Source organism: Phalangium opilio, unplaced genomic scaffold (assembly GCF_054372755.1).
Source record: "Phalangium opilio isolate 3A_F unplaced genomic scaffold, DU_Popi_V2 ptg000017l_1, whole genome shotgun sequence".
Lineage (NCBI taxonomy): Eukaryota > Metazoa > Arthropoda > Arachnida > Opiliones > Phalangiidae > Phalangium > Phalangium opilio.
Window position 1 is genome coordinate 9,125,809 of NW_028324151.1, and position 17,824 is coordinate 9,143,632.

General features: G+C 37.8%; 3 protein-coding genes and 1 long non-coding RNA gene across 4 annotated transcripts in view; all 4 read left to right on the forward strand.

Annotated features, from left to right (window-relative positions):
* LOC149702968 (uncharacterized) overlaps positions 1-17,824 on the forward strand; it is a 201,414-nt gene that overhangs the window by 14,335 nt on the left and 169,255 nt on the right. The gene's annotated exons all lie outside the window — the stretch shown is intronic.
* On the forward strand, positions 3,130-4,751 carry LOC149702969 (agrin-like). The gene is made up of 3 exons (XM_089865805.1): positions 3,130-3,959; positions 4,023-4,055; positions 4,329-4,751. Exons 1-3 carry the CDS (start codon positions 3,539-3,541, stop codon positions 4,556-4,558), a joined length of 684 nt encoding a protein of 227 aa, XP_089721931.1. The 5' UTR covers positions 3,130-3,538; the 3' UTR covers positions 4,559-4,751.
* Positions 13,240-14,903, forward strand: LOC149702970 (uncharacterized). The gene is made up of 6 exons (XM_089865806.1): positions 13,240-13,813; positions 13,939-14,079; positions 14,139-14,279; positions 14,339-14,479; positions 14,539-14,679; positions 14,739-14,903. The coding sequence occupies exons 1-6, from the start codon at positions 13,432-13,434 to the stop codon at positions 14,900-14,902; spliced, it is 1,110 nt and encodes a 369-aa protein (XP_089721932.1). The 5' UTR covers positions 13,240-13,431; the 3' UTR covers position 14,903.
* LOC149702971 (uncharacterized) lies at positions 14,939-17,729 on the forward strand. Its single transcript, XM_089866882.1, has 4 exons — positions 14,939-15,079; positions 15,139-15,279; positions 15,339-15,479; positions 15,539-17,729. Exons 1-4 carry the CDS (start codon positions 14,956-14,958, stop codon positions 15,700-15,702), a joined length of 570 nt encoding a protein of 189 aa, XP_089723008.1. The 5' UTR covers positions 14,939-14,955; the 3' UTR covers positions 15,703-17,729.

Consider the following 17,824-nt stretch of genomic DNA (forward strand, 5'->3'; position numbering starts at 1 on the left):
ATACTACATATGCATAGGCACTTACAACAGTCTATTTTACCCTAAATTTGTCATATAACACTTGTTGTATATTCAGTATTTCTCCTTAGTAACGTACTATTTTCGCGAGCGACAGTACTGTACAATCTGATTGACTATAGGCTCGAAAAACGTTATTGTCAGTGTAAAAATTTCTTCCACGTGTTATAACTACCGTAAAAACACTCCAATTTAAGTGTAATTTTGTATATAGTTTCATTATACCCTATAGCAGAAATATACAAAATTTGGTTTAAATCGGCAATTATCTTGAAAACCTTTAAAAGTAATCAAAACCTTGTGACATTTCATAAGATATGTTCCATAAGTTTGTCACTGGCTACTAAGAGCTTGTCATGAAGTGTCGTAGGTCATAGATTCTCGTAAAGCGACGCCTGGTACAGACTTAGTACAGACTAAATAGGAAGATGAACTGCAAAACCAGAGAGAATTTAGAAGGGGAGTGGAAGCCCCCCCTTTGACTCTATTAAACGTGATGACGCCCAAACAAGATGTCGCGTTGAGCTTTTTGGGGTAGGCGAGTTTCCGGTCACATGTTCTAAAATCTCTCTGTTACAAACGCATCATACCGGAAACCGACCTGCCTAGATAACGTTTAGCAGACGACGTTGCACTACATTCCAAACCACCCCTTCCACTCCCCTTCTAAATTCTCTCTGGCAAAACCGAGTGAAGTCAATTGTCGCTTGTCGTTCTCGAACTAGCTCTCAGTAAGTCTCTAGCATTTCGAAGCATACATAGTTTTCAGACTAGGAGGTTTGATACCATTTACACCAAGATTCCAGACTACTTGGCGGACAAAGTGCAGCAAAAAGTAGCCTCGCCTCTTGGTGTAAATGGTATCCATCCTCCTAGTCTAAAAACTATGTATGGGAAGTGTCACACTTATGGAACATATCTTATAAACTTATGATTATATCACAGAAGAATTGACATGTGACCGTCTTGTAATAATGGTTCGAAACGATGTTCAGTTATTCCTCATTTAGTCCCGCCACAGATTTAGGCTGACAAAGTTTTAAATTGAATCTCGACATAATTATAATTTTTCCTGGTTCAATTTGAATTAACTTTCATAATATAGACATAATTGGCATTTGACATATTTAAACAATACGTTTAGTTTTAAAATAAAATGAAAACTTAATAAGATAAACATCCACGTAATTATTTCTAATTTATTCTACTAAATACAAGAGATGATTGTAATTCAGGTACTTACCCATCTTTCTTCTTGCCCATTTTGGCTATCCATTCTCCCATATTCATTTTGAGGACTGTATAAAGAAATTATTAAATACCGTCACGATATAAATGTATACTCTGGCGTAGAGGCTGATTACACAGCGGCATAAACCTTGATGGCATATGGTTCTAAACTAAAATAAATTGTTATTGTTATCCCAAAAGAAATATATAGAAATCCCGTGCTTTTTTCGTCTACATTTTTCATCGCTTTCTGGAAGTCTAGAATCTTAATTTCGCACGTTTCGCTTATACAAACGTTAGACAATAGCGAAGGTCTCGTTTAGTTTTATGTTTATCATCTCTAATCAGAGTTAAATTAATTGTTTTTCCGCGGATAGTCTGAACCGTCGTCCTAAAGCTCATCCGCGAAGTTTTTCTACGAGTTTTGTTTGCTGAATACGTGGATTTCAAATACAAAATACAAAAAGAAAAATAGAGTATGAGTAGCCGTTATTGTTAGACTTTAAATGGTCGAATAGGATTTCCTGAATATTTATAGTTAAAATTTTAAATTAACCGAGGCTAACGCCATTAAAACGCCTAGGGATTTTTTTTTTCTGGGAAAGAAGTAATTTCATCGCGCGTACATATGTTCTTTGTCAAAAATGTATGTAAGGGTATTATTATTTACGATGTTTAAATTTATTAATAACTATTTTTTCATGGTTAAGGTTTATGTAGGTGTAAATATTTGCTTAATAAAGATACTTTTTAACGAAATATTTTGTCTTTATTTGTTAATTATTTAAAATTTCGTTGCCTAGCTCGTTTTAAACACACCGTCTTGAAGATTTAATTTAAAGGAATGGTGAATCAAGATTTATTTTTGGCTGCTTTAACTTTTAATTTCAAGAAAGAAAAAACAAGCTTTAAAAATTAATTCAAAAGGAAAACCCAATGAAGGTAGGCGTGACTTTCTCTCTTGATCTTCCAGAGGTGGAGATTTTTGTATTGTCATTGAGAAGTTTGAACTTGTGGAATAAGTGTGTCAAAATTAGCTTGCAAGATTTCGCAATAGACGTAACTAGAGAGCAAACTAAATTAAAATGAAGTTGAATAAAAGCTTGTAAAAAGAACGGTAAAATCAGAGGGGAAAAAAAACTACTACCAGAAGGGGATAATAGAAGAAGGATGACACTGTATCCTCTTCATGCTTTAGTTTCATAACATGATTCTTCCCAGGCTCACCCTTTTGGTTTGCTCTCCTGCTCATCAAACATCAGATGGGCATCGCACCGTGCAAGGGTGAATTCTATAACTGTTTGGTACTAAACCCTTAGCAATCAACCCACAAACCTTGATTGTCTTGACGTGGGACAAAACACACAAGCGCATGCGCCTTGACAAATAGTTAAGCAGCGCTAATAGAGTAATGACGAGGGAACTATTTATTGCGTATGTGATTCGGTTTAGTAACCTTGCTCCAAAAGTTAAGGGAAGGGATGTTAGGAAGAATCATGTTACAATAACCCCGCTTTGTGGCCGGTACACTTCTCTATAAGAGAATTAGTATATACTTCTGCTACTACCCTCATCAAACTACGCGTACTGTTCGTTATTATTTAAACTAAATTATACATAAAGTTTAAACTCTCAATATAGACGTATAAATCGTAATTTTCAAGCATCAAACTACGGTTAGACTTATTCAAATCAAAAGAACTTCAGTTTTTTTTTTCAGCCTCTAAACTATAAAACCCAAAAGGTCTTGTTTTTGTGATAAGAAATAGGAGCGTTTAACTCCCCCTTTACGCAAACACGGACGGGATAGTAAGTTCTCGTTAAAAGATCTTTATATGGTCATTCTCCCTCGACGTCGACGGCAGTCTAGCTTTGGGAGAAGAAGAAGTGAAGTTGCGTGTCACGACTTAAAAGTTCTTATGAAAGAGCGAGGAGAAATAAATTGGTACACCAAAAACTTTAGAAGCCAGTTTTCCCCTCTCTTTTTATCCACACCTCCACTGACACCCACACACGCCCAAAGCTTAGCTTAAACTAGAGAATCTTAAAAACTTAAAACTAGCTTCCTTTTTCTTGGCAAAACGCGGTTGAAAAAAGTTTAAACGTTTTAGTTTCTTTAGTCTGTCTAAACTTCACTTATCCACATGTTAACTTGAAGATAAAATTGTTTACGTCGGGACAAAAAATAAACAAATTATTAATCAAGAGGAATACTAAGACCCCTTGAACGGAGACGTCTTTCCAAAGTTAAATACACGGGATAAGTGTAATTTCATCTTAAAGCGCAAATATGCGAACAGCTGGGTTCGTTTTCTTGGTTCTATTGGGCGTCACCGTAGCTGAACGGTCGCGTTTTAGAGATTGCCGGCAAGAACGTCTCGATTTACGGGAAGATAAATCGGACATTATCCTAACTGGTACCGTAGATAAAGTCGACAGACATCAGCCAGATGAGGAATACGGAGCTCAAGTATTGGTTAAAAGGGTCATCAAGCCTCTCGAACAAGACGCGGGGATTGATTTAAAAGCCGGTAAGGTCATCAGATTGGAGGGATTCGGTACCGACGAGTTTTGCGACGATGAAGTTAGACCCAAGGACAGTAGGATATTTTTGTTGAAGTACTTGCCCAATAACAGGATGCTTAAATTGAACGCTACTCTTTTAAGGATTACCGTGCATAATTTGCGTAGGATTTCAGCGGCTCTTAAAGGTAGGTTTTCAAAAAACGTTACGATCGAGTCTCATTGAAGTTTATTTCAACTTAATTTTACAGGAGAGCCATACAAGAGATCGGTTATTGTCGATGGTAAGTGCAAATGTTTATGTTTATAATTAGAGAAGTACAAATAAGTGAAACTGAGCCATAGTGTTAGAATAAAATTTGGATAATTTGAACATTCCACTGTATGAATATAAGAATTTAGACATTCTATGAGCTGTAGTAGCGCGAACCATCTTATTTAAGGTGGTATCAAACCAGTCCTTTACTCTCTTGTCTGATAGGCTCGCGCTAAGACCACGTAAAAGCTTACCGCAAAAAAGGTAAAATTAATTCGAATTGTTCTGTTGGTGAATTTAGAACCGTGTGAAAAGAAATACTGTCCGTATAACGCCGATTGTAAAGTGAACGAAAGAAAAGGCACAGCCGAGTGCCAATGCATCACAACTTGTCCAGTTGGCTACCAGCCAGTATGCGGAAGTAATAATGTCACATACCCCAACGAGTGTCAAATGAAGAGAGAATCGTGCTCGAAAAAGATCAAAGTTTACGTTAAACATCAAGGAGCTTGTCAAATACAGAGAAACTAAAAACAATAATCACTTTATAAAGTTCTCTCTTTTAACGTATTAACAAAGCTTATATTGATTTAGATAGGGTACTAGTAACTAATTTATATTTTTATACTTATGTATTTTAAGATAATTTGTCATATAATAGTTTTATCATGGTTTTACTTATAACAATAAAGTAAAAAAACTGCCCAATTTTTTTATTTATGAACTATTATTTACTCAATCCAAGACTAATGAACTTCAAAGGTCAATAAGGCCGGTACCTAACCTCGCAATTAGCGGTTGGCGATAATGGAGCTTGTCTGGACCGGCAATGTCTAAATCCTTGCAATCCATTACCGGTGGAATTTCCACCTGGCGAACCGGGAGCCGAGAAAGCCCCAAAACCACTCATAGAAGACAACTGTCCAAATTGTAAAGATTGCAAACCATTATCCGGCAACTGGTAAGTCGTTGACACATGGTGATGGTGCAAACTTGAATAACTCGGATGGTGAATCGCTTGTGGCGTAGCGGGGGTATTAACGCAAGTTTGATGGTGGTACTTCAAACCACCACCGGAAGTCGCTTCCAAAGACCAGTTAGAAGATGGGCCTCCCATATTTCCGGTTGAAGTTAAACCTCCATACTGATTGGCCGAATAGAATGGATTGGGCATCGGCGCTGTGTAAATGTCGTTATAGATGACTTTACTGTTCGTGGGACTAACTGAAGCCGCTGTTTGGCTGAATGGTCTTTTCATCCTGCGTCTTCGACGGTAATTACCATGTTCAAACATGTTTTCGCAGCTAGGATGAAGCGTCCAGTAATTTCCCTTCTTATCACCACCTCCCTCACGGGCTTCCTTGATGAAACAATCATTTAGACTTAGGTTATGTCTGATGCTATTCTTCCACCCCTTTTTGGTGGTGTAAAAAGGAAATTTTTCTAAGACGAACGAATAGATATCTCTCAACATTAACTTCTGTTGAGGAGATTCCTTGATGGCCATAGTTATAAGAGCGACGTACGAATACGGTGGTCTCCCTTCTGAAGGAGTGTCGTCATTATGGGTTTCGGAAGAATCACAAGCATTCGGAATTGGGGATTTCGAGTCTTCGTTCAACTGTATGGATGCGCATTGACCACCGTCATCGTAATTGACATTGACCAGTTCTGTAGTTGAAGATGGGGTTGTCGACGAGGATAGATTCAAGCAGGATGCGTTGGACAATAGGTGTTCAGTTTCTTTGAAAACTGTGCTTCTGACAACTAGGAAGTTAGTGAGTAAGTGTTGTAGTAGTAGCGTAAGTTCACAAGATGTGTTCCATAAGTTTGTCACTGGTTAATGAGAGCTTGTAATGAAGTGACATATGTGCAACGTCATAGATTCTCGTAAAGCGACGCCTGTTAGGCGCTATGAAAGGCTTAGTACAGACTAAATAAGAAGATGGACTGATAAACCGCGTGCAGTCATTTCTCGATATCGTCGTTCTTGAACTAGCTCTCAGTAAGTCTCTAGCATTGCGAAGTATAGGTAGTGTCATACTTATGGAACGTATAAACTTATGACTATAATAAGGGAAGAAACTTTTCTTGAGTAAATATTTGGTACTTGGTTTAAATCTAAGCGGGGACCATATGCCCCATAGTAACACCTAGGATTGTAAGCAACGATTGGATTTTTTAAGAGCAGTGATTTAAAAAGCACTTTGAAATTTAGTTAAATCTGACTTGTGGATTAGCTGAAATTCGTTTCCCCAAGCAAGTGGAGGGTTCATAGCTAAACCACCGAAAAACAATATTCTCCAATCTCGTAATATATTGAGTTTCTCTTATGCTGAAGACGTTAAAATCACATCAGTTTTACCCTTCATTAAAAATTTATCATACCAGGAAACAATTACTCTATGTTTATGTAATCTCTATTCGGGACAAAAGTCATTAGAGCTGGAAGGTATGGAGAAAGCGTTACGCATACTCCGATTGGTTTCCACTTGCCTTTCAGTTCTACCATAGAGGATATACAGTAGAGGAGTAGAAAGTTGTTGTATTCAGTTCGCGAAAAAAATTTTGAAGCTAATTCCGGCACTTGGTTTCTTGGTAGACACGTTGGTTACCTTTGTCAAAATATCACTCTCTCTCTCCGTCTCCATAGAAGATATAATGTTAAGTGGACGACATTTTTCAACCAATAGTGATATGTCTTGTACAGAAAGTAATCACCCAATGGGAAAAAACCGGAAATTAATAGTAAAAATTTGCCGAGATTTTCTCATAATTGGTAAAGGCTAAATTGTCCACTTTTCTACTGTCTCTCCTCTATGGCTCTACTGCCATTTCTAGGCAAAAACGTGAGTCCGAAAAAACCTCAAGAAAGACATCTTCAGCCTAAAGGTTACCGTTTTCCGTTAGGGTTTAGTTTTCTAGAACTATACTGGTCAGGAGATAAGTCTTTTCAGTGACATAGTTGTCTAACGTAAACAGTATTATTGACTGGACTTTAAAATGGCTTTTGGTATAATTTTAAAACTCTATAGGATCTATCGCTCTTTGGAATTTCTTCGAGTGCGCTTCAGTTTCACATTCTAAATTAAAAACAAAAACTCACCTCCAAAATCCACGAAACTCTCCTTCTTAATTTCACTGGTCAGTGCATTGGACAATTCAACATAACAGTCCATACTTTGCTCTAAACCTGACATTTTCCTCTAAAACCCTACGAGAGACTTAAGTTCCTTGTTTGGGGAGACAAATTTGTCTGTGTAATAGATTTGATACATTTTAGTTAGTTTACATTAACGGGGTAACAAGATGGTCCACCTACTATCCTCCCAATCGGCCTGCTTGGGTTTGTACTTTGATGCCAACTATAAAAAAAACATGTGACTCGTCTTTTACGATTGGTTCATCAGTCTGTGTCAGTATTTATGGAGAAAAAAAATTGGAATCCATCCCCTTTTATTTCAACGGTATATATTTGAAGCCCATTACTTTGATATAAAAACATTTGTAATACATTTTGAAGTAATGTCTTGCTTCTTCAAGAGTTTCGCGTAGTTTTCAAAACTTTTAGCAGTATATTTTGGATATTATACTGCTATACAGGGCATACGTTTATAGATAAGTTATAAACTTATGTACAAGGTGTTTATGATAAGTCTGCCATAAATTAAGGAGGACGTTCTTTGGGCGATTTTGAGTCGAATTATTTTTTTATTTGATACAGTTCTACGACATTTTGTCCTCCGGTCCACTGTTTTCGAGTTATGATTTGAGTGTTTTAGGGATGACCCCTTACATTTAATTAGCATTGTCCTTCAGTTTATTAATTAAATTTATGGGGTCATCTGTAAAATACTCCAATTTTAACTTGAAAACAGTGCACGACCCGGACGGCAAAATATCATAGAACATTTTCGACCCAAAATCGCATAAAGAGCATCCCCATTTATTTATGGCAGACTTATCAGAAATACCCTGTACTATCAGGAATACAGCGCAATAAGAGTTTCAAAATAACCAAGAACGCATAAAGACCATTTGTTGCCATAACTTTAAGGGCCGTCAGGGTCGTTTCCTGGTTTTAAAATTATGGCTGTTAGACTCGATCATTTCAGGGTCTAGGTTTCGAACTTATATTTATACCCAACGGTTTACTATCGAACATTTCGAACGAAAATGATCGAGAGGGACAAATAATTTTATACAGTGGAATAGTATTCCACCAAAAGCGAAATAATTCTCTTTTGGTCAATCTAAGTGTCAAAAATCCAACCAAAAACTGGTTTAGGGCTCATCAAGGTGCTCAAAGACAATGAACTTCCATACACCAATTTTCACTTCTCTAAACTCATGTTCTTGAATATTTAGGCCTACTGGGTCTTGATGAAATCAGAATTTATGATATCAACATCGATGGATGATTTTAAATTTGATAGTCAGGGCAATTGAGTTGACAGCTTCTATTATTCTTGAAAATAGAAATGACACTGAGAATCTTCATCTCGACGTCTCCATTGTGGTAAGGATGATACTCCGAAATATGGGTGAGTACTCCACCAAGCTCACGTCGCTTGGGCCAAGATGACGCCAATAGAGCTATCTTAGAAGCCTTAGTGTGACGTCACCCATGCTATCCATAGAACCAAAGAGGTACCAAACATGGCTGCCCACTGACATAGCTAAGCTGTGACGTTTGCCGTTTCACCTAGGCACTGACGTCACAGTTGAGATAGCTCTATAAAGGGATATAATACAAGCTCCTCCAACATCTCTAAGCATAATCGCAGCCATGAGAATAGACCTTCAAAAGTTGAGGTAAAGTAGAGTCTGGTGGTTGATGACCTTGTTTTCCCGTTGATCCAAAGACCCTAGGCTTCAATCAAAAGGACTTTGGTGGTTTGAGAACGTTGAAGCCATCTCTTTGGATATGCGTACCGGATGTTCCGTCTTAACCCTAATACATAACAGACGACAATGCGGCTCCCATTTTGAAATGGTGCTATTACCAGTGGTTTTCCAACAAAAATACACTAGAAAACATGCCTCGAAAATTCCAACTTCACGTCACAAACTTCTAATTACAATGATGAGGACAAAATCCCGGTGTTACGTTACGAAGTGAATGTTTTAAATACCGGGAGATTTTAGGGGGTGTCAATTATTGGAAATAAGAGTCAAGATATAACTAATATCGTTTTCGAAGGAAAGTTTTAGGACCAAAGATGGTAGGCGCCAGAGTTTACGTGATTTTATCAAGTTTCACTTGGTACAGGCAACGCGAGGTTAACAGGCGTAGTGTTCTAATTTTATTAAAACAATAAACCTCAATCTTTCTAAATCAGAGATGCGTGATATTTAAGACGGTAATTCAACTAATGACCGAATGATTTTGAATTTGGATTACTGTATTATTTTAAACTAGTCACAAAGTTTGTAAATACTTTGAAAACAAAATATACAACACAGTACCTGGAGTTCTAGGCTGAAAAAAATGGTGTTTATTAAACATTTTTGGCTACCGCACGATAGTGTCAAAAACACATGGGAAGGTTTATTTAAATAATTAAAACGGTTAACGAAAATATTTTAGGTTACTTTACAAAACTGTTCGAAATGCTTGAAATTGTTACTGTATTAAAGGGATTAACCGTTCCTACCCATAAAGTGCTAAAACAATTACACGTAACACGTGTATAGGACATCGAAGAGTGGTTATCCCCTCTTTTCCCACCTGTTATTCTTAATTGGGCTGTCAGAGAGAATGCAAAGTTCAGCAGTTGACTGGGCGTATAAAGGGTTGCGCAAGTCACTTGCATTGTACCCTCCCAGCTGGTCATCTGGTGTCAATTCTCGGAAAATAATTTCACCCTTAGTCAAAAAATACTTGTGGAACCATGAATACATATAGCTAATAAGAATCATTGTGCCTTCATATATCCCATGTTTATTTCTACACGAGTTATGTGGGCCGGACTTGAGTATTCTGACGTCTTTCAAACTGTGATTTCATTACTTGATAGCAACGAGACGTCAGGCGAGCGTGCAAAGTGCAACAGGCAGCGAGATAGTTTATTCGCGAGGTAAAATTCGTCATACATTATTAGTCTAGCTCTTCCCACAAAATCCGCCTATGTTGAGAAAATGGGTACACAATAATTCCTATTAGCTGTATGTATTCGTGGTTAAACAAGTCTTTTGACTGGGGGTGAAATTATTTTTCGAGAACTGACACCAGATGACCAGCTGGGAGGATATACAACTGGGTATGCACCACTCAACGTTTTCCGAATCTACAAAATCTATCATATATTTAGAGCCTCTCTAGTGATCATGAATGCCAATCCCTACATCCAGTATTGTAGTGATTTAGTCGTGGATTAAACCAATAGGTTTATTATAAAAAGGAATTAGAATTGTGTTGCACGATCAGGCAAATCATTATAAAGTTGATCCTATGTGCTATGGTGCTGTTAATCACCCTAAACATCATTAATGCACCAATTGCAGGACCGGATTAAAGGGGGGGGGCAAGCGGCACTGGCCTCCTGGTGCAAGGCTTGTTGGGGGCGCATTGAGTTAAACTATTCCCCCTTAGGAACATTTGCTGTTCCTTTTTTTTTAAGCTGGCGCACATTGTCTCGGTCCCCAGGTGCAAAATTGGTTAATCCGGCCCTGACCAATTGATGAGAAAAATTCAATGATTCCCCTTCAATATTCTCTGCTTAACGGGCGCCTAAGCGAAATTCCTTGTGGAAGGTAAGATATGGGAATCCATAATACGTAGTATTTATACATATCCATGGTACACCGATGAAAGCGTCCTCGAAACAGTCACTCAGCATAATTGGTGCACAAGCTATATTTTTAACTGTACTAAATGAATTACAAGCAGAGGTGGTTACAAGTAATGTTTAAAAAAAAATAAAACCCTTGACAGTGTTAAAATTATTACAGGTCACAGGTAATCACTATGCAGGGAGTATGAGAGTGTATGAGTTCCTCGGATGCTTCACCCGTTACAGTTATAAATTTCCGGTATATTACTTTATATCGAATAAGGTTAGAACTTTAAAATAATCGTCAAGGATGAATAAAATTCTAAAGTTCATAGTTTTTTCCACGTGAAAATTAGGTCTACGCTCGAAAATTATAATTAATTTCGAAATCTAGATCGGGTAAAACAGGGTTCGTACAACTTTCGGAAAACCCATTTCCCTGACATTCGCAATTACATATATTTATATTATATTTCAATGTGAAAGGTCACACTGCGGGAGTGGTTTTTTGGAGTAATAACTACGGCATTGGTTGTTTTTAGTTGGAACAACTCTTCAGAGAAAACTTAATCCGAGAGTCTTACATTTTCCCTGACTTTTCCCTAAAATTTGCTAAATATTATAAATTTTCCTGAGTTTTCCCTGAATTTCACTAAAATTTAACTTCACCGTGTTTTCCCTGAATTTTAATTAAAATTGTAAATTCCCCCGAGTTTTCCCTGAATTTTACTAAAAATTATAAATTTCCCAGAATTTTCCCTAAAATTATAAATTTCCAGAATTTTCCTTTAAAATATAAATTTTCCTGAATTTTACAAAAAATTATAAATTTCCCTGAATTTTACTAAAATTTATAAACTTTCCCGAATTTTCCTTGAATTTTACTAAAAATTATAAACTTCCCCGAGTTCTCGCTGAATTTTTAGTCGTCAATTTATTTCCCTGGCATTTCCAGGACGGTTGTCCAGGTTTATAAGAACCCTGTTAAAGGTAACGCAAAACCGTAGATCAATTGAATACAGGTACATTTTGACTTTTGGTAATTTGGAACCCGAAGGAAAGAAGAGGGAAAAGGTGGTAGTCGAGAACAAAATTGTTTATAAAATTTTCTAACGATCAACTAGCTAACGCTCGTTGTTTGTCAACGTAGTCCCATTGTGATGACGAATAGGAAGCGGGCGAACATTTTGCGGGGGAGGGTAGAGGGGAAGAGAACTGGTAGGTGTTCGTAATACGATATCTACCTTATTAACGTTCATGATATTGGAGAACTTCCTACACTAGAAACTATGTAACAGAACTGTCGGCATGATCAAGCAATATTTAACTAAAAATTAGAGGCGATATAAAAAAATTATGAAACGGACAAGAATCAAATTTCGACTCAAAGGGATAGCAGCGTATAAGTTATTAAATTTGGAATAAAAACGTTTCTTTCAAACAGAATATACAGGGTGTTGCAAAAAGGGTGGTAGGAAAGAAGTACAGCGGGTTTTAAAAGAGATTTGAGTCGAAAATGTTCTATGACATTTTTTATTATTATTTTTTATTATTAGAGTGTTTTAGGGATGACCCCTTATTTAAATTAGCATTGTCGTTCAGTTTCTGATTTAAATTTAAGGGGTCATCCGTAAAACACTCTAATCATGACTTGTAGAACATTTTCGACTCAAAATCGCTCATAGAACCCACTGAACTTCTGTCTTACCCCCTCCCCTTTATGTAACACACTGTATAAAAGAAAGACTTTACAGGCCTAGGCCTTCTGTAGTTGCCTGTAACGTCTGTAACTATAATTACTGTTACTGTTATTATACTAAGAAATCTTGATTAATTCATGTCGATCTTGTAAAAATTTACACCGTTATGTCGTCTCCCTCCTGCTACATACGGCGTCACATGCAGGGAGCCAAGCCAAAATTCTTAATTCCTTACAAGAGAAATGGGAATTTTTTCCTGGAATTATAGGATTTTATAGGAGAAAAAACTGTTTTTATAGGAAAATATAGGACTAATAATGCTCATAAATAACTATACGAAAACTTTCGACTAAGTCAAAAATATCGGATATTATAGGACCTTTCATGAAATTATAGGATACTATAGGCCCTTTAATGAATTACCGTAACACCACTTAAACAATACTTCTTCAGAAATTATTTCTTGGTATGATAGATCAAACGAGGTGAAAGTTCAATATCTATTTCTTCTACTCCTGGAGTTGAATTACTTGACAAAGTTAAGAATTAGTTTATGAAACACCTTTTAATGAAAATCATTGACATTGAATCCTTAACGTTCGATAATTTGAACCCCATAAAGATAGTTCTTCAGATTTATAGCTCCAAAAAGTGTACGGTTCACCTTAACTGAGATCAGGATTCAGGATTTAATTAAATAGTTGCAAGGGAGAAACAATAGAAAATAAGAGACGATTTCAATTCGTCACCGTCAGAAAATTAAGAATTGTGTAATATTTGAGTTTATTCCGCGTTCAAAAGGCAAATATTAATTAGATTAATGAGATTTCAAAGGCAATATGCCTCATTGCACGTAAGACTACAAGCTTATCTGTTCAGGTAGAAGAAGGATGACGTCAACGGTCCCCCAACTGATATCGGCAATCTTATGTTTATATATAATAAGCAAAAGCGCCCATTTATACAGTCTTTTTTTATCGCGACAAACCTGAGTGTGGACCTACTGAATGAACGGTTGTTGGTGAAAAAAATATATTCAATTTTCTTTTTCAAGATGCGCGCGGTAACGCTATTGAGCGTTGTCGGCCTACTTGGAACTTTCTTGCTAATAACGGTACTTAATGCCAGGAATATAGTGGTTAAAGACGCGAAAAACGAAAAAGATGATCTTTTAAATTTACTAAGTGAATTTGCCAAGGGTAATAAACATCAGGATGGATTGGACATTGAAAATGTGGCGCGACTCTTAAAAGAAAACCAAATGTATGAAGAAAACGGGCATGACGACGTGAAGAGTGAAGATAATGAAGGTTAGTCTAAAATTTCTTGAGCTAAATTTACGTATATATGTCAGATGATAACTGTATGTAAAACCTTTAATGTAAAGCCCTTAATCGTGAAATCTAGATCAACAACTCACTTTGACTTTTAACAGCTATTGAATGCGATGACACGACCAATAAATGCAAGGACCCAAATGCCAAATGTGAAGATGTAACGCGCCGATGCGTTTGTAAAGAAAGTCATCCTATTCAAGACGGTTCGGGACTAGACATAAAATGCCGAAAACCAGCTGGTAAGCTAACCTCGGAACTGTGAAATCTCGACCAATCGGCTCACTTTGACTTTTAACAGAATTTGAATGCGATGACATGACCAATAAATGCAATGACCCAAATGCCAAATGTGAAGATGCAACGAAAAAATGCGTTTGTAAAGAAAGTCATCCTATTCAAGACGGTTCGGGACTAGACATAAAATGCCGAAAACCAGCTGGTAAGCTAACCTCGGAACTGTGAAATCTCGACCAATCGGCTCACTTTGACTTTTAACAGAATTTGAATGCGATGACATGACCAATAAATGCAATGACCCAAATGCCAAATGTGAAGATGCAACGAAAAAATGCGTTTGTAAAGAAAGTCATCCTATTCAAGACGGTTCGGGACTAGACATAAAATGCCGAAAACCAGCTGGTAAGCTAACCTCGGAACTGTGAAATCTCGACCAATCGGCTCACTTTGACTTTTAACAGCTATTGAATGCGATGACACGACCAATAAATGCAAGGACCCAAATGCCAAATGTGAATATGCAACGAAAAAATGCGTTTGTAAAGAAAGTCATCCTATTCAAGACGGTTCGGGACTAGACATAAAATGCCGAAAACTAGCTGGTAAGCTAACCTCGGAACTGTGAAATCTCGACCAATCGGCTCACTTTGTCTTTTAACAGAATTTGAATGCGATGACTTGACCAATAAATGCAAGGACCCAAATGCCCAATGTGAAGATGCAACGCACCAATGCGTTTGTGAAGAAAGTCATCCTATTCAAGACGGTTCGGGACTAGACATAAAATGCCGAAAACTAGCTGGTAAGCTAACCTCGGAACTGTGAAATCTCGACCAATCGGCTCACTTTGACTTTTAACAGAATTTGAATGCGATGACATGACCAATAAATGCAATGACCCAAATGCCAAATGTGAAGATGCAACGAAAAAATGCGTTTGTAAAGAAAGTCATCCTATTCAAGACGGTTCGGGACTAGACATAAAATGCCGAAAACCAGCTGGTAAGCTAACCTCGGAACTGTGAAATCTCGACCAATCGGCTCACTTTGACTTTTAACAGCTATTGAATGCGATGACACGACCAATAAATGCAAGGACCCAAATGCCAAATGTGAATATGCAACGAAAAAATGCGTTTGTAAAGAAAGTCATCCTATTCAAGACGGTTCGGGACTAGACATAAAATGCCGAAAACTAGCTGGTAAGCTAACCTCGGAACTGTGAAATCTCGACCAATCGGCTCACTTTGTCTTTTAACAGAATTTGAATGCGATGACTTGACCAATAAATGCAAGGACCCAAATGCCCAATGTGAAGATGCAACGCACCAATGCGTTTGTGAAGAAAGTCATCCTATTCAAGACGGTTCGGGACTAGACATAAAATGCCGAAAACTAGCTGGTAAGCTAACCTCGGAACTGTGAAATCTCGACCAATCGGCTCACTTTGACTTTTAACAGAATTTGAATGCGATGAAACGACCAATAAATGCAATGACCCAAATGCCAAATGTGAATATGCAACGCACCAATGCGTTTGTAATGAAAGTCATCCTATTCAAGACGGTTCGGGACTAGACATAAAATGCCGAAAACTAGCTGGTAAGCTAACCTCGGAACTGTGAAATCTCGACCAATCGGCTCACTTTGACTTTTAACAGAATTTGAATGCGATGACATGACCAATAAATGCAATGACCCAAATGCCAAATGTGAAGATGCAACGCACCAATGCGTTTGTAATGAAAGTCATCCTATTCAAGACGGTTCGGGACTAGACATAAAATGCCGAAAACTAGCTGGTAAGCTAACCTCGAACTGTGAAATCTCGACCAATCGGCTCACTTTGACTTTTAACAGAATTTGAATGCGATGACATGACCAATAAATGCAATGACCCAAATGCCAAATGTGAAGATGCAACGCACCAATGCGTTTGTAAAGAAAGTCATCCTATTCAAGACGGTTCGGGACTAGACATAAAATGCCGAAAACTAGCTGGTAAGCTAACCTCGAACTGTGAAATCTCGACCAATCGGCTCACTTTGACTTTTAACAGAATTTGAATGCGATGACATGACCAATAAATGCAATGACCCAAATGCCAAATGTGAAGATGCAACGCACCAATGCGTTTGTAATGAAAGTCATCCTATTCAAGACGGTTCGGGACTAGACATAAAATGCCGAAAACTAGCTGGTAAGCTAACCTCGAACTGTGAAATCTCGACCAATCGGCTCACTTTGACTTTTAACAGAATTTGAATGCGATGACATGACCAATAAATGCAATGACCCAAATGCCAAATGTGAAGATGCAACGCACCAATGCGTTTGTAAAGAAAGTCATCCTATTCAAGACGGTTCGGGACTAGACATAAAATGCCGAAAACTAGCTGGTAAGCTAACCTCGAACTGTGAAATCTCGACCAATCGGCTCACTTTGACTTTTAACAGAATTTGAATGCGATGACATGACCAATAAATGCAATGACCCAAATGCCAAATGTGAAGATGCAACGCACCAATGCGTTTGTAATGAAAGTCATCCTATTCAAGACGGTTCGGGACTAGACATAAAATGCCGAAAACTAGCTGGTAAGCTAACCTCGAACTGTGAAATCTCGACCAATCGGCTCACTTTGACTTTTAACAGAATTTGAATGCGATGACATGACCAATAAATGCAATGACCCAAATGCCAAATGTGAAGATGCAACGCACCAATGCGTTTGTAAAGAAAGTCATCCTATTCAAGACGGTTCGGGACTAGACATAAAATGCCGAAAACTAGCTGGTAAGCTAACCTCGAACTGTGAAATCTCGACCAATCGGCTCACTTTGACTTTTAACAGAATTTGAATGCGATGACATGACCAATAAATGCAATGACCCAAATGCCAAATGTGAAGATGCAACGCACCAATGCGTTTGTAATGAAAGTCATCCTATTCAAGACGGTTCGGGACTAGACATAAAATGCCGAAAACTAGCTGGTAAGCTAACCTCGAACTGTGAAATCTCGACCAATCGGCTCACTTTGACTTTTAACAGAATTTGAATGCGATGACATGACCAATAAATGCAATGACCCAAATGCCAAATGTGAAGATGCAACGCACCAATGCGTTTGTAAAGAAAGTCATCCTATTCAAGACGGTTCGGGACTAGACATAAAATGCCGAAAACTAGCTGGTAAGCTAACCTCGAACTGTGAAATCTCGACCAATCGGCTCACTTTGACTTTTAACAGAATTTGAATGCGATGACATGACCAATAAATGCAATGACCCAAATGCCAAATGTGAAGATGCAACGCACCAATGCGTTTGTAATGAAAGTCATCCTATTCAAGACGGTTCGGGACTAGACATAAAATGCCGAAAACTAGCTGGTAAGCTAACCTCGAACTGTGAAATCTCGACCAATCGGCTCACTTTGACTTTTAACAGAATTTGAATGCGATGACATGACCAATAAATGCAATGACCCAAATGCCAAATGTGAAGATGCAACGCACCAATGCGTTTGTAAAGAAAGTCATCCTATTCAAGACGGTTCGGGACTAGACATAAAATGCCGAAAACTAGCTGGTAAGCTAACCTCGAACTGTGAAATCTCGACCAATCGGCTCACTTTGACTTTTAACAGAATTTGAATGCGATGACATGACCAATAAATGCAATGACCCAAATGCCAAATGTGAAGATGCAACGCACCAATGCGTTTGTAATGAAAGTCATCCTA

Coding starts and splice junctions, on each gene's coding strand:
- LOC149702969 (XM_089865805.1), top strand. CDS start 3,539: ATGCGAACAGCTGGGTTCGTTTTCTTGGTTCTATTGGGCGTCACCGTA. Junction 3,960..4,022: donor GATTTCAGCGGCTCTTAAAG/GTAGGTTTTCAA, acceptor TTAATTTTACAG/GAGAGCCATACAAGAGATCG. Junction 4,056..4,328: donor GAGATCGGTTATTGTCGATG/GTAAGTGCAAAT, acceptor TGGTGAATTTAG/AACCGTGTGAAAAGAAATAC.
- LOC149702970 (XM_089865806.1), top strand. CDS start 13,432: ATGTTTATATATAATAAGCAAAAGCGCCCATTTATACAGTCTTTTTTT. Junction 13,814..13,938: donor GAAGAGTGAAGATAATGAAG/GTTAGTCTAAAA, acceptor GACTTTTAACAG/CTATTGAATGCGATGACACG. Junction 14,080..14,138: donor AAAATGCCGAAAACCAGCTG/GTAAGCTAACCT, acceptor GACTTTTAACAG/AATTTGAATGCGATGACATG.
- LOC149702971 (XM_089866882.1), top strand. CDS start 14,956: ATGACCAATAAATGCAATGACCCAAATGCCAAATGTGAAGATGCAACG. Junction 15,080..15,138: donor AAAATGCCGAAAACCAGCTG/GTAAGCTAACCT, acceptor GACTTTTAACAG/CTATTGAATGCGATGACACG. Junction 15,280..15,338: donor AAAATGCCGAAAACTAGCTG/GTAAGCTAACCT, acceptor GTCTTTTAACAG/AATTTGAATGCGATGACTTG.